The sequence below is a fragment of the Phascolarctos cinereus genome, unplaced genomic scaffold (genome assembly GCF_003287225.1).
Source record: "Phascolarctos cinereus isolate Bilbo 61053 unplaced genomic scaffold, phaCin_HiC Scaffold_2;HRSCAF=192, whole genome shotgun sequence".
Classification (NCBI taxonomy): Eukaryota; Metazoa; Chordata; class Mammalia; order Diprotodontia; family Phascolarctidae; genus Phascolarctos; species Phascolarctos cinereus.
The window spans coordinates 77,499,052-77,522,297 of NW_027555625.1; the positions used below are offsets into that span (position 1 = coordinate 77,499,052).

Below are 23,246 nucleotides of genomic sequence, written 5' to 3' on the forward strand. Positions count from 1 at the left end.
GACTTCTAAGGAGGTTAAATCATCCCCTAAATCAAACCAGTTAGGGCCCTCTGAAATATTGCAGCTCCCTGGCATGAGCCATCTCTGTGATCCTTAAAGATCAGAGCAGGCATTGACTAAAGAATATAGCAGCAGGGCCCCAGATGATACAGGTCGGGACTATACAAGACCCCAATATTCTCTCTAGAAATATACAAAGCCTAGTCCTAAGACAAAGTCCAAATTTGGAAAGTAATCCTGAATAAAAATGGTAATAATAATGGTGGTGGTGGTGGTGGTGATAGCTAGCATTTATACAGTGCTTTAAGGTTGGCAAAGTGCTTCACAAATATCTCTTTTTTAATCTTCTCAACAACCCCGGGAAGAAAGCACTATTATTATCCAAATTTTATAGATGAGGAAACTGGGGCAGATAATAGTTAAGTGACTTGCCCAGAGTCACACACCTACTAAGTGTATGAATCCATAATTTGAACTCAAGTCTTCTTTACTTCAAGTTTGAGACTCTATACACCAAGGTGGCATGATAGCTATCTTCAACTATCTAGAAGAATCAAAACAAAGAAAGAAAAACATAGTCCAATATTTTTAATGAACATTGATGAAAAAAATTTAATATAAAGTATCAGCAATATTAGGCAATAGCAACATTTCACAAAGATTATGCACTATGACCAGGTTGAATTTATACCAGGTATGTACGGTTGGTTCAATAGAGTAATAGGAAAACTATAAATATAACATGCCAAATCAATCATAAGAAAAAGAAAAATCATACAATGTAGAAAAAGCTTTGGACAGAATACAACATGCATTTTTGCTTTAAATTTTTTTTTAAAGAATAAGTGGGCTTTTCCTTAATATTATCAGTAGCATTTATCTACTTACTACTTCTACTATTAAAACCAACAGCTAGCATTAAAGAAAATGGAGAAAAAACTTGGGGGCTATCAATAAATCAAGGGTGAAGCAAGGGTGGCTATTATCACCATTACTATTTGATACACTGTTAGATGCTTCTTAATTTAAAAAAGCTTAAAGTTATATTGAAGTACAATTTATTATTAATTATTATTATTATTTGACTTAGGAGGATAGATGTCCAAATCACCAGGATGGGATTCTATGAGACACTTTTCTCCATCTGGCCCCAATGATTTTTCTATTCTGATACTAAATACTCTCCCAGACAGAGATTGAGCAACAGTTCTGCATTAGGTGGAGAGAGCATTCCTGGTCAGGATATTAGATCTTGCTCATTAGCAACAGTTACTTGGTTTCTGTAGGGATCCCTTCCTACATCCCTGACTGGGCTGGCTTTGCTCTCCCAGGAGCCCAGTGGGGAAAGAAAAGATAGAGTGGTTGAAGTCATAGGCTGGTATCTATGTGCTTAACCCAGTGACTGGTTTTTCTATAAAATTATCAAAACTGAAATGGTTCATTAGCCTCCCTAATTTTATACATGGGAAAACTGAGGTCCAGAAAAAAGAACTTGCTAGTCAGAGCCAGGACTAAGGGTCTGGAAAATAGTAATCACTCTTTCCTGTAACAAGCAATTATTAAATGCCAGCTAGAACCAAGCACTGAATTAAGCACGGAGCTTACAAAGACCAAAATGAAAGAATCCTTGCCTTCAAAGAGCTTGTCTTCTATTGGAGTGAGATGATATGCATACAACATGGCCTCTCTTTTCTCTGGAAGGAATGAGAGCTACAATTTAGACCAAAGTGACCAAAGTGAGAGACACCTGATGAGTAGATTGAGTCATAGACTTTGAGACCTGGGAAAATATAGATTGTAAGTGCTTCAGTGATCCTTAGAATATAATCTGTCAGAGGGAGAGGAATTTTAAAACATAGAGCATAGAATGTCAGAACTGGAAGAAAACCTAGGACAGAAAAAAATAAAATTCTATAAATATCTAATCCAGGAGGAGGAGGGGAAGCAGTAGGAGGAGGCATAGGGAGAGGAGGAAAGGGTGGAGATGTGGGAGGAGGAAGAGGAGGAGGAGCCACCAGCAGTAGAGAAGAGTGGAAGGTGGGTGGGTACTGCGCTGAGCACAGAAGTCTGAGACCGAGGCTGCCACAGCCTAAGCAGGTCAGGGAGAGAAAGAAGGCTTGAGGCCGCAGCTGAAGTGGGGCAGGAAAGAGAAGGGAGCTGAGGCCCAGGCGGAGTGTGCACAGCTGCCTTTGAAGATGGAGGTCATGGGTGGACAGGCCCCTGCTGGGCCTGGAGGTCTGGCAGCCGTAAACATGGGGCCTGAAGCCCTCATCCTAGCTGTGGCAGTGGCTGGAGCTGGAGGGGGGCCGTCGCCTACGACCGGGAGCGGATCGAGCCCAGAGACCGATACATGGACATGGACATGGACTTGGAAGGGGGAGTGGTCAGGGCAGGATATAGCACTAGGCCCCACGTTGGCCGCTCTGTTGCTGCTGTACGCTGCATTGTGGGCTAGTGTGGTAGAGCTGAGATGGAGGGTCCTGGATCTGGCTCAGCAGCAGGAAGAAGAACCAGACCAAGAGGCAGGGGCAGAGGAAAGGGCAGAGACAAGGGCAGAGGCAGAGGCAGGGGCGGAAGCAAAGCAGGTGCAGGAGCGGGAGACTGAGCAGGAGTCGGAGCTCAAACATGAGCGAGATGCAGCGCCCGAGATAGAGACGGAGTCAGAGGCCGAGGCAGAGGCAGAGGTAGAGGCAGAAGCAGAGCTGGAGGAGCTCCGGGAGCCTTCGGGTGCTTGGGGCCCAAAGGAGCCTGCATCTTTATGTGAGATCGGGCCCTGGACCAATGTGCCTGTACTGGGGATGTGTGCCCGCCCTGTAAGACTAGCGGCTGTAGTGGTTGCTGTCCGCTCGGGTCTGGTGCTGAAAATGACGACATTGGACGCAAGAGCAAGGGGTTTGCTGCTGTCCCGCTCACAGCAAGTGATCCTGGATGAGGGCAGCTTTCGTTCCCTGCGTCCTTTGAGAGTGGATTTGGTCCGCATGAACAGGTGCTGGAACAATGGACGCTTCTTCCCTCGGCTAGGAGCCTTCCAAGAGCACCTGCTTAACCTACTGGAGTGGGAGGCCCGCCAAGCAAGGACCAACATTCTCGTCTTCCTGGACAACAAGGTGAGTGTATCATTTGGGTGGGCCAGTCTCTGGGGCTGTCTTAGCCACCCATAAAGTGGTCCCAGGAGTCTATAACTAATTGGTCCTCACCAGCCACATTGTAGCAGGCCCACAAGGCTGACATCCAGTATCTGCCTGGGCATGAAGATGAGGATGATGAGGACAAAATTAAGTTGGGGAGGTGCAGGATGAAAGACTGTAAGTCACTCAAAATAGTATGCATTATCCACTGACCTCTTTGTCTTCCTGGACACCAAAGTGAGAGAACTGGTATTGAAGACCAGTGACCTCAGGGATTTGTATGTGAGCCATTCACAGAGACAGTGAATAACTGTCTTCCACCTCATGCCCCACCCCCTAACTGCAGAGGGTAGGGTAGAGACGTTACCATGGAATCCTAGCACCTATTTGTTAGACACTCACAGAATGGGCCACAAAATATTTTGAATTAAAATAACTCTACATCATTACATCTACATCAGTAGATCTTCACAACTTGTGCAGATAACACAAGTGTTATGCCCATTATATAGAGGCTTAGATCCCTCCAGGGCTCTTATCACAGAGATCATGATAGAAAGACGATGAGGGGTCCCCAAAGCCTCTGAGTTGTCCCCTAGTAGTGATCCAAGTCCTCCCACTCCCTGCTGGCCCCTTTCAGGGTTATGAAAGATCATCTGTATTATTTTATTGTAATAAGCCCTATTAGAAACCCCCAAACCTTTTATGAAATTTGGAAATACTTTTTTTTCATATTTGGTTTTCCTTTCATTAGTATTTGCCTTCACAGAATTTTTACCTCCAACATCCCCAACTTACATGAGGCTCTATATTTCAGGAATGGAGACTCCCAAAATTTAAATCCCAATCCTCCTTTGAAGGAGAAAAAGATTCTTTCTAATGTACAAAATGCACCTTTTTTTTGCCCACAGCCCTAACTCAATGTACAGGATAAAAAAGGAAATTATTTTTTTCTGATATACTATATTGGTCCAAATACGGGCCACAATCTCTTTCCCCAACTCCGAAAAAAATCTGGCTTTTATAAAACTTCAGTGTAATCTATTATCATCTGCATCACTAAAAAAACAAGCACATTAAAAATGAATAAAATGTTTATTTGAATTGTGAGAAACAGAAAAAAGCTTTCAGCATAACTTTTTCATATAGTAATTTTGGGTAGAATTTGACAGAGTTTGTTCTCTTCTGGCACAGCATTTGAAAATTCAAGTCATCTCCATAACATGATGAGGCCTCAGAGAAGAAATTTTGTGTAATTATTTTTCAGTGCATATTTATAAACTTTTTTCACCAAAATAAATCCTTCAAAACTTTGCTGAGCATTTACTATATGACAGGCCTTATGGATGGTACTGTTGATACAAAAATTAAAATCAACAGTCCTTGATCTAAAGGTGCATATATTATAATCATCCTTCCAGAGATATGTAATGATATTATAACATTTTATTATGTTAATTATAGCTTACTTTATGTGGTGCTTTACATCCATCATCTTATTTAAATTTCACAACAATCCTATGAGGTTGTTGTATATTATCCCCATTTTACAAAAGTGGAGAAAGACTTACATATGTTAAATCATTTGCCTGTGGTCACACAACTGGTAAATGGCAGAGCAAGACTTGAATGCAGGTTTTCTGATTAAAATAATCTTTCCACTGATACCACAGCTACCTACCATTTTCAGAGAGAAGACTATGTTCAATTATATTCAAGATAAAAAATACTAGGGAATTGATGAATTTTAGATTTTAAAAAAAATCACAAAATGTGTTTCCCTTGGACACATGCAGGAATTTTTATTGATCTAGCATAGTTATGATTGGGTGGGTCACAGAGTATGGTTGATTAATAGGCCTTGTCTTTTTCTTAAACAGAAACATTTAGTTTGGAGATGAAGAGGCTTATTGAAGGAACATGATAGCTATCTTAAAATATTTGAAGGATTGTCACGAAGAAGGGATTGGATTGGTTCTGCTCAATCCCAGATGACAGAACTCAGATGAACAGCTAAGAGGTAGCATGGCATATTGAAAGGATCATTGGATTTTGAATGAGGACATGAGTTCAAATCTTGGCTCTTATTCATAACCTTGGGCCAGTAAAGTCTCTCTAGGTTTTATCTTTCTTGTCTGTAAAGTGAAGAAGCTAGATGAAATCAGACTAAAGTATCTTTCAACTCTAAGTCCTATAATTCCTTATGTAAATTGCAAGAAGGAGATTTTGGCTTGTTGTAAGTATAATCTTAATGATAGAGCTCTCCAAACATGAATAGAAGATAGTAGGTTCTTGCTACCTAGATATATTCAAATGGAAACTGGATAGATACTTGTTCGTGATGGTTTAAAGAGGGTTTCTGTTGAGGTGCAGGTTGGACTCTATGCCCTGGAATAACGGAAAATCATTATATTTATTAAAACAAAATAAACCTTAACATCTTAAAATCCCTTTCTAATATGAAATATGTCTTCCTCTTGCTGCAATCACTTGTCTAAGTGATTCAGCTTTGGAGTTCACAAGATGTTGATACATATTCTTTCACTGAATCTTTATTGCATTTGATATTATACCTTTGATGAACTATCCATTTCCCCCTATCTAGCCTTGATTTTATTCCACAAGTTTTTAGTGATAGTTCAATCAAGTGAGTTCCTACACTGTTGATACATGGTTTTCTCTACCTCCTTAACCTTTTATGACATGTGCAAAAGTATAAGGCCTATATAGTACAGTGTATAGTATTCCATCTTCATTTGGGAATTTCTGTGATTCCAGAATAATTCTGCTTCTTTATGTATTATCATATTTGGTAGTATGCTGTAGCATTTAGAAAATCAGACTCAGAGCCTGGAAAACCTAGGTTTAAGTCTCACCTCTGACACATACTGGTTTATGACACTAGGTGAGTAAGTCACTTAGCCTTTCAGTGTTGTAGGCAAGACTAATTGAAAAAAAAATAGAGGCAACTTGGTTGGGGAATTTTAGGGTTTAGGGAATTTCTCATCCCGAGTTCTTTTTACTGATGAAATCATGAGTCATGTCTCTATCCCCCATAATCTTCTAGAATTCTAGCCCAGTAGAATTTTTTAAATCTTCCCCCAAAAATGAGAGTGGATGTTTTAATGTCTGGTAAAGATGCCCAGATCTTACAGAATCATTTAGACTTCTGACGATGATTTTGTTGTGGCCTTGAGTGAAAAAGTGAATTTTAATAGTAAAAATTACCTTTCTACAGGCTTCAGCACTCCAGTATTTGTTTTGTTTTGTCCATGACATGCATGTTTTCTTCATGAGAATAATTAGCTGACTTTTAAAACTACTCTTCTCACTGTACTTCCAACTTCAGGAAGCCTATGCCACACTGTAGAAGAATCTATAAAAATCCCTTTATAGGTCTGTTCTAAGTTTATGGAGATTAATTAAGCTGTTTTGTAGCAATAACTTGTCAATATGGGGCTTTTTAGCCTCACTTTTAAAAAAAATTTGATACAACTAATCTTATTTTGTTGTGGACTTAAATGACTTTTGAAAAGCTTGATTTCCCCACATGGTACCAATAGGTACTATCATCAGCAATCACTGAGGTGGGCTCTTTAAAAGCCACCACTTTTGTACATTTCCTTGGAGTAATATATGTTCTCAAAGACCACAAAATTTAGGGACAGCTCGGTGGCACAGTGGATAGAGCACCAGCCCTGGATTCAGGAGGACCTGAGTTCAAAACTGACCTATGACACATAAAACTTACTAGCTGTGTGACCCTGGGCAAGTCACTTAATCCCATTGCCTAACCAAAAAAAAAAAAGAAGAACAAACACACAAAAAAAGACAGCTACACCATACCCACTCTTGGGGGCAGCTAGGTGGCACAGTCAATAAAGCACTGGCCCTGAAGTCAGGAGGACCTGAGTTCAAATCCCGCCTCAGACCAAACACTTGACACTTACTAGCCATGTGACCCTGGGCAAGTCACTTAACCCAATTGCCTAAAAAAGCAAAAAAAAAAAAGACCACAAAATTTAATAAAATACTTACAAGATAGCAATGAAACCTATTACATGGGTTTTTATGCCAATACACTATCATGGTTTCCTTGCTTGTCTGGCCATGCTTTTTAGTCTTCTTTTCTGGGTCATCATCTATGTCTCAACCTCTTTTCATAGTTATACCCTTGAGTTCATTCTTTGGCCCTCTTGTCTTTCTCAACTCCCTCTTGGTGAGCTCATCACCTTCCATGAGTTCAATTATTATCTCTATGCAAATAACTACCAAATCTATATATCCAACACTCATCTCTCCCTTGAGTTCCTTTCCTACAACTAACCACCTGATGGATATCTTCAAATTGATATCCCATAACACATCCAAAACAGATCTCATTATCTTTTCCCCTTTGTTCCTAACTTCCCTAATTTCATTGAGTGCACTATTATTCTTTTAGTCACTCAGGCTTGAAGCCTGAGTCATCCTTGACTATTTCACTCTCCCTCATGTACCTTCCCTCCTTGCCCATAAGTAATCAGATGCCAAAACCTGTCAATTCTGCCTCTATGACATCTCTCATATGCACTTTAACTCCACTCATGCCACTATCACTCTAGTTCAGACTCTCATCACCTCTCACTTGGATTTTTACCATGGTCCACTCATTGATATTCCAATCTTCAGTGAGTTCCCTCTCAGATTCATTTTTCATATTGCACTCAAAGTTATACTGTGAAAGTACAGTTTTGACCATGTCACTCACCTGCTCAAGAAGTTTCATTACCTCCCTCTTTCCTTTAAAATGCAAATTTACATAATATACTTTTGTTTTCCAATCCAATTGGTACTCAGCCAAATGCTCACCACCATACTTCTGTCCCACCGGTTTCAGTCAATCAATGAATCAATAAACATTTATTAACACCTATTGTGTGTGTCAGGCACTGTGCTTAGCACTGGGTAAAAAAAGTAAAAAGACAGTTCCTGCCTTCAAGGAGCTTATAGTCTAACAGGGAAGACAATAAACAAACAAATATAAACAAACAAGCAATATAGAGGATAAATAGAAAATAATTGACAGAAGGAAGGCACTAGAATTAAGAGGGGTTTGAAAGGCTTCCTGTAGAAGATAGGATTTTAGCTGGGACTAAAGAAAAGCCAGGGAAGCTAGTAGGTGGATATGAGAAGGGAGAGCATTCCAGGCATGGGAGACACTCAGAGAAAATACCCACAGCCAGGAGATGGAGTATCTTGTTCATGAAACATCAAGGAAACCAATGTCACTGGATTGGAAAGTGTCAGGAAGTAAGGCATAAGAACACTGGAGAAGTAGGAGGGGGGCTAGATTATGAAGGACTTTGAACTTCAAATGGAAGGTCTTATATTTGATCTGGAAGCATTAGGAAGCCACTGGAGTTTATTGAGTAGGACTGTTGGGTGGGGGGAGGGCATGATCAACCTTCACTTAAGGAAAATCACTTTGGTGACTGAATGGAGGAAAGATTGAAGTGGGGAGGTACTTGAGGCAGGCATGCCCACCAGCAGGCTATTACAATAATCCAAGTGTGAAGTCATGAGGGACTGAATTAGAGTCAGAGGAGAGAAGGAAGCATATTTAAGAGATGTTGTAAAAGTGAAATCAACAAGACTTCATAAAAGATTGTACATGGGGCAGCTAGGTGGTGCTGTGGATACAGCACTGGCGCTGGAGTCAGAAGGACCTGAGTTCAAATTCAGCCTCAGAGACTTGACCCTTACTAGCTGTGTCACCCTAGGCAAGTTACTTAACCCTGCTTGCCTCACCAGAAACAACAACAACAAACACAACCAAAAAACAAAAAAAGCCAGATTGGATACGGTAGGTGGCCATGAGTAGTTAAGGATGACACTTAAGTTGGGAGTCTGAGGGACCAGTAGGAAGATGTTGCCCCCTACAGTAAAAAGGAATATAGGAGGTAGGGAGACTTTAGGGGGAAAGATAATCAGTTTGGTTTTAGATGTGTTGAGTTTAAGATGTCTATTGGACATCTAGTGGTTTGTGGATTTTTTTCTATTATTATCAATATACAATACTACTCCATTGCGATTTAGTATTTATTCTCTTACTTTAAATAGGTTATACCTTCCTAGAGCCATATTCTAATAATCCTCCTGATTCCCATCCCAGCAAATCTGGCTAATATTTATGGATTCAAATTTGCTTTCCTGTTTTCATCTCTCTTGTTAACATGTTTACCCATATTTTCTTTGTATCTCATTATGTGTATGTATGTAGTATATGCAGTCCTTGCACTGATGCAAATTGTAACCCCTCCACACCTTCTCATCTTTTACAGTTCATCCATATTTTCCTACAAATTCTCCATAGAGAATTTACCCAATATACTGGAGGTATCCTTTGTGTTGCTTTTTTTTAAGAAATAATTTGTGAGGGGGCAGCTAGGTGGCACAGTGGATAGAGCACTAGCCCTGGATTCAGGAGGACCTGAGTTCAAATCTGGCCTCAGACACATAACACTTACTAGCCGTGTAACCCTGGGCAAGTCACTTAACCTCACTGCCTAGCCAAAAAAAAAAAAAGAAAGAATTTGTGAATTACAATTTAGTGCTGAGGTAAACCATTTTTACTATAGCACTGACAAGTCTCCTTTTTCAGACCTTAATAATGTCTTTTATGCCATATGCTATGGAAGTCATGCTTGATATCTTGCTATAGATGACTTATACCCATCTTCATTTACATCCATCTTCTTCTTTGAGGCACCTACAATTCTGGTTTCATCATTGTGGTGTCCTACTGTTTGCAGCCATCTAACATCACTAGGAGATCTTCTCATTATAAATACAGTGCTCTCTCCATTATACAATATTGCCTTCTAAGACCTCTCAGCTCTAAACTACTATGATAATTTTATTGTAAAGATGTAAATCATAGCTGTAGCAAATAGGTAGCTAAATGATCTTTATAGGGCTAATAATTTGTTGGTTTTAAATATCTGGATTAAGATGTTTCAGACAAATTGTCAGATCCATTCAATGACATCATCATCTTCTTTTGATGAACATTATTTAAAAAAAATTCTTTATCTCAAGTACCAATGCCAGAAACCCAAGCTCACAGAATCATCACGGATCTCTCTCTATGGGGTAGATACCAATCCTGTGGGTGTGGAACCCTTGAATTTAAATCAAATAGCACTTAAGACTGACTTTCACCTGAAAATCTATCAAAGTTCCGTAATCACTGTGGCATTTACCAAATCAAAATCTGAAACTTAGATTCCTACATTGTACTCTCAGAAACTCCATAAGTATCTTCAGGGTTTTCAGGTTAGGTACTCAATTTGCCATGAAATAAACTAAAGAAATTTCTGCAAGAAAACACAGAATCAATTATGCCCACCTGTTCTCAGATTTGCCCTCCATAAATGCTTTCCTTTAATGAAAATAACAAGTTTTATTTGTGCCTTCCTGGTCCATTGTGGTTTTTAAAAAATTGTGAGATCCCTCCCTCTAATATGCACACCTCTTAACAGCTTTGGAAGATGGGGTTGGAAGATGGAAGAAGGGAGAGAGGTGGAGAAATCATTCAATATTATTGCTGCTATCAGTCTTTCTTTAACCATCCATGTGTTCTAGAAATTTCCCCAATTCCTTAGGTATAATAAGAAGCAAACCTCTTCTTCTACTTCCCTTCTCTTACACAAGAAAGACAAAATAATCTCAAATAAGACCTTTACTAGATAATTCTGGGAAGAATTAATAAATGCAAACTTGTTCAGAGCTTGGAGTCACAAAGGATATATGAGTTGCAAAATACATAATTTTATTGTTTTGATGGGAACAGAAGAGCAAAGGTCTTGAATGCAGGAAATCCTATTTCAAGCTTTAGTTCCACCATTACAGAATCATGGAATCATAGAATCTTAAGTCTTGAAAGGAACCTCACAGGCCATATCTAGACCAATCTTCACCTGACCAACAATCCTCTCTATAATGTAGCCAACAAAAGACCATCTCCAGAAGCCCACCCCTTCTCAGGACAGCTCATTTCACTTCTATATCATTCTGAGGGTTGTCTGTAGTTTCTACCTACTGATCCTATTGTCCCATCCAAATCCAAGGGGAGATATCTATTGCTCTTTCACAATTTTCGCGTTCTCTAAGACATAGCCCTTCAACAGCTTTGAAGACAGATATCAAATTGCCCCTGTGTTCTCTTCTCCAAGCTAAACATATCCTGTTTTCCCAGCCTGTCTTTATATGGCATAATCTCAAAGCCATTTATCATCCTGGTTGCCCTATTTTGTGCACGCTACATCTTATCAATGTCCTACCTGAAATGTAGTTCCCTAAAGCAAACATAATACTTTGTTTGTGGTCTGACCGGGGCAAATAAAGTAGAACTTTCATCTTCCTAGTTATGGACACTAAATCTTTCTATTACTACCTGAGGTCACATTGGCTTTTTGAGTTGCCACAATGACACCATTGACTCATATGGAGCTTGCAGTCCACTGTTTCTCAGACATCTGTCTAGTCATACCTCTGTGACAAGAAGTCAGTTTTTTTAACCCATGTTTAAGATTTTACATTTATCTCTATTAAACTTCACTGTATTCAATTTGCTCCAACATTCTAGATTAAAAAGACCCTTATGGGTCCCATCTATAGAAGCCCATATTCCTAGCTTAGTGTTTTCTGCAAATTTGATAATCCTATCATGGATGCTTTTTTTCAAGTCACTGATAAAATAATGAATCATACAGAACTAAAGACAAATCATGTGACACTACATTAGCTTTTGCCTTCCCAATTGCCATTAATAACTATTTTTTGGTTCTAGCTATTCAGCCAGTTTCAAATCCACGAACTCTACTAATGCCTAGTCCTCATCTCTCCATATTATTCACAAGGATAGCAGGAGAGACCTTGTCAAACACTTTGCTAAAATCAAGGTAAACTATATCTAGTTGTGGACTGGAACCAGTTTGTTACACCTCCATGAGAACTGATTACTAAATTTTTCAATGTGAGCTAAAAATTTCCTACATGTAGGAAATCAGCAAATGTTACAAATCAGGGCTTGGCTTATTATTTTGTTGATTTTCCAGGCTTAATAAAGTAATAGAGAAAATGTTAATGATGCAAATTGAAATTAAAAGTATGTCATGTGTACTTTTTTCCCCAAGAGTCAGTTGTTAAAAATTTACTAGCGCACACCTGAATAGCATTTTCCTTCTCTACCAGTTTAGTAACCCTGTCAGAAAAGGAAATGAGGTTAGTCTGGCATATAATTTATTCTAAACCAAACTATATGTCTCTCTATGATCACTGCTTCCTTCCTTCCTTCCTTCCTTCCTTCCTTCCTTCCTTCCTTCCTTCCTTCCTTCTTCCTTCCTTCCTTCCTTCCTTCCTTCCTTCCTTCCTTCCTTCCTTCCTTCCTTCCTTCCTTCCTTCCTTCCTTCCTTTCTTTCTTTCTTTCTTTCTTTCTTTCTTTCTTTCTTTCTTTCTTTCTTTCTCTTTCTTTCTTTTTGGGGGGATGAGGCAATCAGGTTTAAGTGACTTCCCCAGGGTTACACAGGTGGTAAGTGTCAAGTGTCTGAGGTGGATTTCAGCTCAGGTCCTCTTGACTTCTAGGCTGGAGCTTTATCCACTGTGCCACCTAGCTGTCCTTCACTGCTTTCTTTTCTAGATGTTTATCAGAACCATGTGTCAAATAATATATTTGCCAGAAATGGTAATGATTCAGTAGTGACATTTTTCTAGCTCTTTCAGTGCTTTTCATATGATGCGCAGCATGATCTAGCAGAAAGCATACTGGATGTGGAGTAAGGAGAAATCTTGGTTCAAATCTATGCTCTGAAACTAGCTGTATGCCCATGAGAAAATCATTTAATTTTTTTTATCTTCAGCTTTTTCATCTGCAAAGTGGGGATAATGCCTATAGTATTTTCCTCAGAGATTTATAGTCAGGATCAAATGATACATATGTGGATCACTTTGCAACACTTAAAGTGCTATAGAGATGTAAATTATTATTACTCTGGGATATAATTCAATGGGCCTGGTGACTTCAGCTCATCAAGGTACTCTCTTATTATGTTCAGGTTTATATTGGGTTTCAACTCTCTGACAACCACTTTTGTTCTGTCCTTTCCACTCCAAGAGACTGTTCTCTTTGACAGAGAAAACAGAAACAAAATACAAGTTGAACAGTTCTCTGTTCTCTTAGATAAGGCAGGTAGGTGGCACGATAAATAGGACATTGACTCTGTAGTCAGGACAACCCGAGTTCAAATATGGCTTTAGACATTTACTTATAAACTATATGAGCCTGGGCAAGCCACTTAACCATTGTTTACTTCAGTTTTCTCATCTGTGAAATGAGGGATAATAATAGCACCTACTTCTCAAAGTTGTTGTGAGGATTAAATGAGAAAGTATTTGCAGAGCACTTAGCACAATGCCTAGCTCATAATAGGTACTACATAAATGCTAGCTATTATTAGCATTACCATGTCATCATTATGTCATCCACTTTTAGGAAAAATCATATCTTCTCTGATCCTTTTCTTCAATTTAATTTTTTAAAAACTTATCTTCTTGTTTTGCTCATCCTATTCATTGCCACCTTCAGCTGATTCTAAACCTAGCATTCTCAACAACATTCTCATAGTACTTAGTATTTATCCTCCTACCTAACCTTGCTTACATCAGCAATACAGCTTTTTTTTAAAAAATCTGAATTGGTTGATGAATTCCTTGTATATCAATTTCTGCCTAAAGAATTCCACATAAATTTTGTCTCTGTCCAAATAGTCTATGGTATATCCTAATGGTAATATCACTTTGTTTCTGCTTCTTTTGATTTTAGTTGAATTGAGTATATCACCTTTCCATCTCTGGGTATCCATTTTTGCATCTCTAAAATGAGCTGGTGTTTGGACAAGGTGGTTCCCACGATATCTCCAGTATTCCACGATGTAAAATAACTTCTCTTCTCATCTATCCTCAGTCTTAAAGTTCCATTTTAAAGTTTTAAAACAGTTTCCACCAGATTATTTCACCTCCAGTTTCTGTAAAGGACATGCTAGATCTAAGAAAACAATTTTAAAAAATAAAGTTATTATAGGCCTTTAAAGTTTGCATGGCACTTTACATATTTTATCTCATATGAGTTTTTACAACAACCCTGTGATGTACTGTCTTATTATTTCCATTTTACAGATGAAGAAACTGAAGCTCAGAGATTTTAAGTGACTTGCTCTCAGTCGAAGAATTAGTGTCAGAGGTCAAATTTGAACCTAGTTCTTCCTGATTCCGACTTAAGCACTATATTATATCACAGTTCTGTTTATCGGTCACTGGAAGATCATTGAATCTCAGAGCTGGGAAGTCTTTCATAGGGCACTGAATCTGAATAGGAATCTTTTCTACAACTCCCTAACAAGTGGTTATCCAACTTTTACTTGAAGACTTGATCCATTCTTATGGGCAATATTGTCAGTTGCCTTGAACTTCAATTCCCTTTTAATCAGTTTGTTCCATATTTCCCAGACCAAATAGAATTTTATTTGATAAAGAAAAGCACAAATAACCCTAACTTATTTGTCAAAAGGACTACAGCACTGATTTAATTGGCAGCAGGAATGGCATTAGTCTGTGTTTTGCTTACATTACCACTCCCCACCCCCTAGTCTGATCCTAGATTTAGTTCTCATTTTACTATACCATGTCACTTGCTTAATGATATAACGAACCTTCACCCAGGAACAGAGCAATAAAAGGATACTCAGCTATAGTGTCACATGGGGAAGAAAGAGGGCAATTGAGTAGGAACTTGGGAGTATAGGTATCTTTTTCCTTTTTAAAAAGAATATGAAAAAAACAATGAAATAGTAACCATGAATTTACAAAATATAAAGACCTTTTTAAAACATTGAGCCAAAAATATTACTTTCTTTTCCTTTGTGCTTAAGAAATGAATGGGAAGAAACAATTGACAATAGATGCCAGGGTCCTTTAAATAGACTATAAGAGGTGGAAGGGACCTTCAAACATAGTAATTTAGATATAGAAGGGACTTGAGGAGTATCTAGTCCAATCCTTTAATTTTACAGTTGAGGAATTTAGAGACCAGAGAAGGTAAATAATTTGCTCAAGATCCCACAGCTAGTAAGCTCAGTCAAGTAGGAAATCTAGTTTGGCTGGAATGTAGATGGAATACATGAAGGTGAGTCATATGACATAAGACTGAGAAGTCAGGTTGTAGTCAGATTATGGAAGGCTTTGAATGCCAGGATGAGGAATTATACTTTATTTGGTATAGAGCACAATTTTAACATATCCAATATTTGCTTCCTTGGACATGGTTCAACATAAAATTTAAAATGTCCATGTTGGATATACTGAGCGGTTTCTGAATTCTATTCTAAGGACATTATCACAGAAAGTCTTGTAGATCCTCATGATGTGACACGTATAGAAACCATAACCAAGATACAGGAAGTTTATATGAGAGATTCATTCTTTAGGTAACCCTTGGACCTATGAGGTCTCTTTACCAAAAGGGATTGATATCCCTAGAATAGAGAGAAGAGAGAAAAACTTGTGCACACGGTTTGGGCTTGCTTGCCTCTGAGGTCTCTTCCATCTCTCAAAAACAAATTCTGTGATGATTTTCCTGACTATATTACTCCCTACATTTACTGTCAATTACTCCCTAAATGATTGATTCTGTGATAACTTTTTTCCTCCCCAGGGAGGAAAAAAGCAACCACATGAATAGAATTTTTGTATCCTAATGAGATTTTTTTTAGATGCTAATCTTTGCAGCCAGTAGAGGTACAAAGGTCTGAGATGAGATGAAACATTCCCTAGATCTGTGTCTCCTATTGAGTTCTACCAGCTACCTGAGCAGCACAGAAGTCTACAGTCTGCACTTAGCTAGTAGGGAATGACAACTCCCAGACAGATGATCTGGACAATGCAGAAGCCTCAGATACCAGACTAATTAATGAAGAGCATTCCAAGAGTTTTTAATAAAGCTGAGGCACCAAATATGGTTCACCATATTTCCCTTTATATTGAGTAATGATTCAAGTTTCTAGTTCTCTGTAGGATCAGATAGATTATCTTTCTTATCTCTACTTACAATGCAGCAATCTATTTTCTATTGGAGTTGGGATGATACAAAAAAAAAGAAAAAAATTAAACGAAATTTCATTCAGGTTGAGATAAGCATCATCACAATTTTGGAAATAGGGATTTTTCCTGCAATTTAAGGGATAGAAGGCAAGATAGCAAAATTGTAAAAAATAAAAGTAAAAAAACCATTCTAATTCTTCTTTACAACATTGCTAATGTGAAAATATGTTTAAAAGGAATGTATGTAGACAGCCTATATCAGATTGCATGACATCTTGGAGAGGAAGGAGAGGAGGGAGGAGAAGAAAATTTAAAACTCAAAAGCTTATGGAAGTGAATGCTGAAAACCAAAAATAAATAAATTTTTAAAAATAAATACTCTAAAAAACTGTATGTAAGGTGAAAACAAAGAATCTTAAGGAGTTTCCTTTATCTTCTAAATTTTTTTTCCATCCCAACAGAAATAGGCCTGAGGCATTCTCCATAGGGGAAAACAATGCTCAAAAACATTTACAAGTTTCTCTTGGGAGTCTACATATGAATGCTAATCTAGACATGGGGTTAGAAAGAACTTCACAAGGATTCTGTTAGAGAAAAAAGATTTCAATTTACCAATATAGATATATAGATAACTATCTTACCATATAGATGCATAAAACATTGGCATTCTCTAGCAAGCAATGTCAATTTGTTGAGGTTCACAGAGAAAAGATGGCACTAGTTACAAAAATCTTGAATAGCAAATATTCTTATAAACATTATGAAAAATGGGCACAGAACTACAAACCAGACATTATGAAAATGTATTTTAAACAGTTGCCGTTTTGTTTGAGCCAATATAGTAACTGTGGACCAGTGCCCTTAGCTCTTTGGATGTCAGCTTCCTCCTCTATAAAATGTAAAAGTTGTATTCTCTGAGGTCTTTAAGGGCTTAGTCCAGATCTAAATCTTACGAATCAAGATTCCTGTATAAGAAAGAAAAAATTACTTCTTGGCATCCACCTTCTAGGATGTCACTGGATTCTTTATTTGTTGTGTCAGCGGCCTCCTTGTACCTCCCCACTCCAAATCCTACTGTTTTCACAGGTCCTTCTCATTCAATTCAATCAACACTTACTATGCACGTACTGTGTGTAGAATTGGGGGAAATAGAAAATTTTGCTATAAGATAATCCTTGCACTCATTATACCTACAGTCTAATACAGGGGTGTTCTCAGCAGAACTTGATTCAGGCTAATCCCCTGGTAGTTTATGTTGAGTGTTGGAATGAATGAGACATTCATGAGTTGTTCAACAGTTAACAAAGGAGATTTACTTAGGTATAACTAGAGAACAAGGATATGCATTGAGTTGGGTTGAACCAGCTGAATACAGCTCTGCTGACTCTGACTTGACCAGTGGTTCACCACTTCTTCCTTTTCATTCAAACTCAACTTTCCCCATGATTTGAAAAAGAAAGTCAAAGCTCTTTCCTATCAGGACAAGTCTGGATCTCTTCCTGGCTGTTTTGTACTAGGGACCAGGAAGTCATGATAACATTCTGAGCCAGTTAAGTCTCAAGAAAGGTCTCAATATCTAGTAAAGAAAAATGAGCCCAACTTGCTTGGGGATGGAGAGAGGGATATTGTGATATTGCTCCAACCACAGGGAAAATGCACACAGAGAGATAACCATAATATTAAATAATATATCCAATAGATATTTGATCATTGTTTTAAAATTCTAAATGAATATGTATGTGTATATCTGTGTGTGGATATGTTATATGTGTGTGTGTATATATATTCAAGACCTTAAACGATTTTTTGTTAGCATGTAAACTATCATAGGCAGAGGGTATACATACTTAGAACCATAAGACTATCAGACTTAGAAAGGGACCTCAGCAGCCCCCTCATCCAACACCCTCATTTTACGGATGAGAAAACTGAAACCAAAGGAGAAGAGATTTTGAATATTTTCTTTACTGCTTAAAATATGGCAATCATAAAATGCTTTGAATCTTGTAGACATCAAGTCTGTAACTAGATTTTGGCCTATTGAACCCACAAAATGTACACCATGATTGAGAAATGACAAGCTCCAATATACTGAAATACCATTTTGGGTAGGACTTAGCAAAGGCCTGACTCCAAGTTGCGGTGGTATCTCATGATTAATAATAATGATGACAATGTTAATAATAACTCTCACTTATATAGTGCTTTAAGGCTAGCAAATCACTTTATATAAATATTTAACATGATCTTCATAGCAACCCTACAAAACAAGTGCTGTTATTATCCCCATTTTACAGGTGAGAGAACTGAGGCTCAGGTAGGTTGAATGAGTTTCTCAGGGTCACAGAATTAGTAAATGTCAGAGGTGGTATTCAAACCCAAGTCTTCCTGATTCCAGGTCCTGTGTTCCATCCACTATACCATGTTATCTCTACAAGGTAGTGCCTAATGTTTTTAACAAAATCTTACCTGAGTGAGTAGCTATGCAGGCCCTTCTTTCTGTTTATTCAAACTCAACTTTCCCCATAATTTGAAAAAGGAGGTCAAAGTACCTTCTTATCAGTTATGGCAATCCCATAGACTCTACTACAAAGTTAGTTTGGGCTCCCCTGCCCACAATAGAGAGGGATGTAGGTCAAGTGAGAAGGGAACTAGGGTCATCAGTTTTATAGCTGAATATGAGGGTCCTAAAAAGACCTTCAGCTTCTTTTACTTTTTCCATGTGGATCCTTCAATGCCTTCCATATAATCCTGGCAAGATCCATGAAGTCCAACAGTAACTTTCCAAATGCATCTAGCTTCTAGATTTGAGAGCTGGCTTTTTTTTTCCAGCCCCAATTCAGGGTTGGGATCCAGAAATAACTAGCTATATTTCAATGGAAAATGTGCTGGATTTGGAGTCTGAGAATTCCAGTTTGAGCCCTGGCTTTGCCACTCACTGTGTGATCCTGAGCAAGCCCCTTTCTCCCTCTGGGTCTCAGTTCCTTCCTCCATAATATCACAATGATGGAGTAGATAATGTCTATCATCCCTTCCAAGACTAGGCACTATGATCTGTGATGTATGATGGGGGAATCTCATTTTTGCTTTATCAATTACTAGCTTTGTAACCTTGGTTCAAGTCATTTCTTCTCAACAAACACCAGAATGTGAAAAGGGATTAATAAGCCCTGCCTTGCCTCCCATATAAGATTGGTATGAGGCTCAAATGAGATGATGAACATAAAGTATGTTTGTATGCAAAAGTAATATGTACAAATGTGAAATCTTTGGCAAAGGAGTCACCAAGCTTTGATCTCCTGTGCACTATTCTTTCAGGCAATGAAGAAAATCTACCATCGGGTTTTCAATGCCTACAAAATGGTTGGCGATCCCAAAGTGAGTGGCCTGTCATTCCAGCAGCTCCTTGAGATCTTGCTGTCTTGTAAGAAGATCACAACTACCTATATTAAGAGGAGCAGCATTGCTGTCATGGTGGAGGGAGAAGATGCACATCTGCTCAACTTTGGTGCTGGTGAGCTACCATGTTCCTTGTGCTGGACAGTATGCTTCCATTCATTTACTTGAATAACTGTCTGGCATTTAGTCTCTAGCTGACTCTGGGAGGGAAAAAAATGGAGAAAGAATTTTTAATGACTTATGCTTGTGGGGAAAGATGAAGGACATGGGGGAAAAGAGACACACAGAGATAATAATAGCAGTAATTCATGCAGGACTGTACAGTTTATAATGTGCTTTCCTCAAGATGATCCAGTGAGGGAGGTTGTGCATGCATAATTATTCCAACTTCATAGATGAGAGAAAAAAATCTCAGAAAAAGGAAGGAGCTTATAGTCAAAGTCTACCTTCCTTTATCTCACATTTCTTTGTAAGGCACAGTGTACCTATATGTTTCAATTTCAAAGTAAAACCAAAGTTGTAGTTCAGATGTGAGTTTATCTTGATCTAACAGTCAAAGTCTAATCACCACTTATAATTTCCTTTTTGAATCTGGATTCTTTTCAGGGTATGGTGTGAATCTTGGACAGAGGGGCCTGGAATCAAGTGAAGAATTAGCCACCAACATGGCAACATCTGGGGATCCCAGAGATGTTTTCCAACCTTTGTCAGCTAACACTAAAGAGTCCAGAGAAATTGTTGATGATTCTAAAAGTGATGGGTTGTTTGGTGTTCTCTTTGAGTGAAAAGGAGCAAGGAGAACAGGTCCCTATCTAGCCCTTGATTCCTGAAAAATCCTCCAAAGTTAGTCAAAATACTACTAGTCAGCAAATGGTGTCATCATGATTCCATGCCTTTAAATGAAGGCCAAAAGAATAATGGGTTATAAAATATAAGATTCCAATGAGCTGTCAAGTTCATACACTGGAAGAACACACACACACACACACACACACACACACACACACACACTCCACTGTTGTATTTTATTTAGTATTCACTGGGTTACCTAGGATAAAAAAAAATGTAGCATTTGATCCCTTAGGATTTTCATAAGAAAGAGTGAGGTACTAGGGTCTGTCCCCCCCATACTTGTAAAGGTATCATCTTAGAATGTCAGAGTAGGAAGGGACCTTAGAACATAGAAAACAGAATGTGAGAATTGGGAGGGAACTCAGAACATAGTACACAGGATGCCACATTTTGGAGGGATCTTAGAGAGGTTCCATTAGAGGAGTCTGCAGTTAGCTTTAGTGTCTCTCTTCAAATATGTGCCAAAATAAAGAATGGAGACTGTACTTGTATGTCAATTCTCTTCATGAATGCACTATGAGCCACCCCATTAGAGAAATGTTGATTGTGTATGATCCTATAAAAATGTCCATCTCTAATGCATAGTTATTTAAGTGATATTATTGTTTCTTATGTAGTATATGAATATTGTTGGTCTTTTTTGTATTGTATTAATGCATAAGTTAAACAAATATATAAAACAGTACTTTTAAAGTTGGTGGAAAATTCTGTTGAAAAGAAAAGAAATAAAAGAATTGAAAAGAAGTGTTTACTTAGATACTTACTAGACTGAGAGCTCCCAGAAAGTATATCCTGTATCTTATCTAAAGTTTTATTCCCTCTACCCCCTTCCCTCCCCCCACCATTAAATATAGCACCCTTGCCATAATATAAAGCTTAAGGAATGTTTATTAAATGCATATGAATGGTTAAATCCGTGATCCCATCAGTGGAGTTGTCCTTCCATCTGTGCAGATCCTCCCAGCCTTCTCAGCCTTTGTAATTCTTGCCCATGTCCCACCACCCACTTGCCTCCACACAAACCCCTGGATCATAGTGACTAGCATGGCATAGTGACTAGCCTAACAGAAGTCCCTACAGAGGGCAGTTTGAATAAGGAACACATTCCTATCTCCCTTTGGGGAAATGGGTGGAATTAATGTTCCTTGAGAATGCTTGTCTCTACCCTCTGGGATTATTTTAGGGTGTGACTTTCTTTAGAGATCTCTCACTTTAATTCCTCTTCCCTCTCTTGCCTCAGGGAGCAAAGAAAGCCCAAAGGCCCCTGCTACACAGTGACTTGTGTTTATGGAGATATTGAGATGAATTCATAAGGGTTCTAATCTAGAGTGAGGGTCTTTTATGAAAAAAGACCATGCAACTCTACTTCACTTTTCTGAAAAATCAGAAAGCTTTCCATACAGATTATTAATAAAATTCATGGAAACAAGGAACACGAACTTCAAGAGATAGTGGCAAATACAAAGTCCTGACGCTATGGTGCATGGGGTCTGGAAGAGTGGGACGTGACTGAAGGACCAAACAACTGAACAACAATACAATTCTTGAAGCTCTGAGCCCCAGGGTATTCTTTTGATCACCAAGTCAAAAGGAAGACTTCCCAGAAAGTTGTATTTGGTATAATTAATTATCCGTGGATTTCCCTGCCATTATCTCACCCTTTATAGCAAATACACAAATTCAGGACATAATTAAAATGATTTTTAACTAGAAAATCATCATTAAAAAATAAAAATAACTGCTGAACAAAATTTAAGATAGCAAAGAAACACTTGGTAATTATGCCCAATGCATACAGTAATATAACAGAAAAAGGAAAGAGAGTGGAGTAAGTTCACCATTATTTCAGTAATTTACAGAGGCAGGCGTTATATCTGACAAATTCTTAAAATAAGCATAGAGGGCTGTCCAGAGAAAAGAAAAGGCTTCAGCCACTATCAGGCTTATAGTCAGTCTCCTGAAAAGGGTCCTATCTCTGGCCTTTGTCACTGTTCACTTTCTGCAACTCTCACTGTGCATCTTTATAGTGATTTTAAAACTCTGAAATCATCCCCCTGGCTCCAATCCCAAGACAGCTTCATCTCTTCCTCATTCCAGCTCATCTCTGGAAAGAAATACTATACCCAAGGTCTTTAGCAATTTCTCCCTTTCACAAGGCAACCATTTCAAGCCTTGCCAGAATGTTTGTTACAATCTGATCATAGATTCAAGAGTTAGAAGGAAATTAAAATCACCTAGTGTTTGGGGCAGAAGGATGGTGAAGTGGATAGAGTGTTAAGCCTGGAGGCAGAAATACCAGAGTTTAAATCCAACTGTGTTACCCTGGGTAAGTCACTTAACTTTTGTTTGCCTTCATTTAATCAACTGTAAAATGGGGATAATAATAGCACCTACACCCCAGGTTATTATGAGGATCAAATGAGAATATTTGTATATTTTTAAAGTTCCTAGCACAGTGCCTGACATATATGTTAGTATATATTAGTATAGTTAGTATGTATAGTATGTTATATATTATTAGTATATGATATATTATATTAATTATAAATATAGATTATATTAATTATAAATATACACAAAACATATAATTTATGTATATAATACAATTACATATTGTATTAATTATATCATATATTAATATAGTTAGTATAGTATACACACATGTGTGTATATATAAATTTATCTATTTACAGCTATCTTTATCTATGTGTATATATGTGTGTATGTATA

General features: G+C 38.1%; 1 protein-coding gene across 1 annotated transcript; it reads left to right on the top strand.

Moving 5' to 3' along the window:
- Window positions 1-1,992: 1,992 nt before the first annotated feature.
- Window positions 1,993-21,267, top strand: LOC110193205 (uncharacterized). Its single transcript, XM_020964856.2, has 3 exons — window positions 1,993-3,107; window positions 19,584-19,779; window positions 20,271-21,267. The coding sequence occupies exons 1-3, from the start codon at window positions 2,196-2,198 to the stop codon at window positions 20,447-20,449; spliced, it is 1,287 nt and encodes a 428-aa protein (XP_020820515.1). The 5' UTR covers window positions 1,993-2,195; the 3' UTR covers window positions 20,450-21,267.
- Window positions 21,268-23,246: the final 1,979 nt, after the last annotated feature.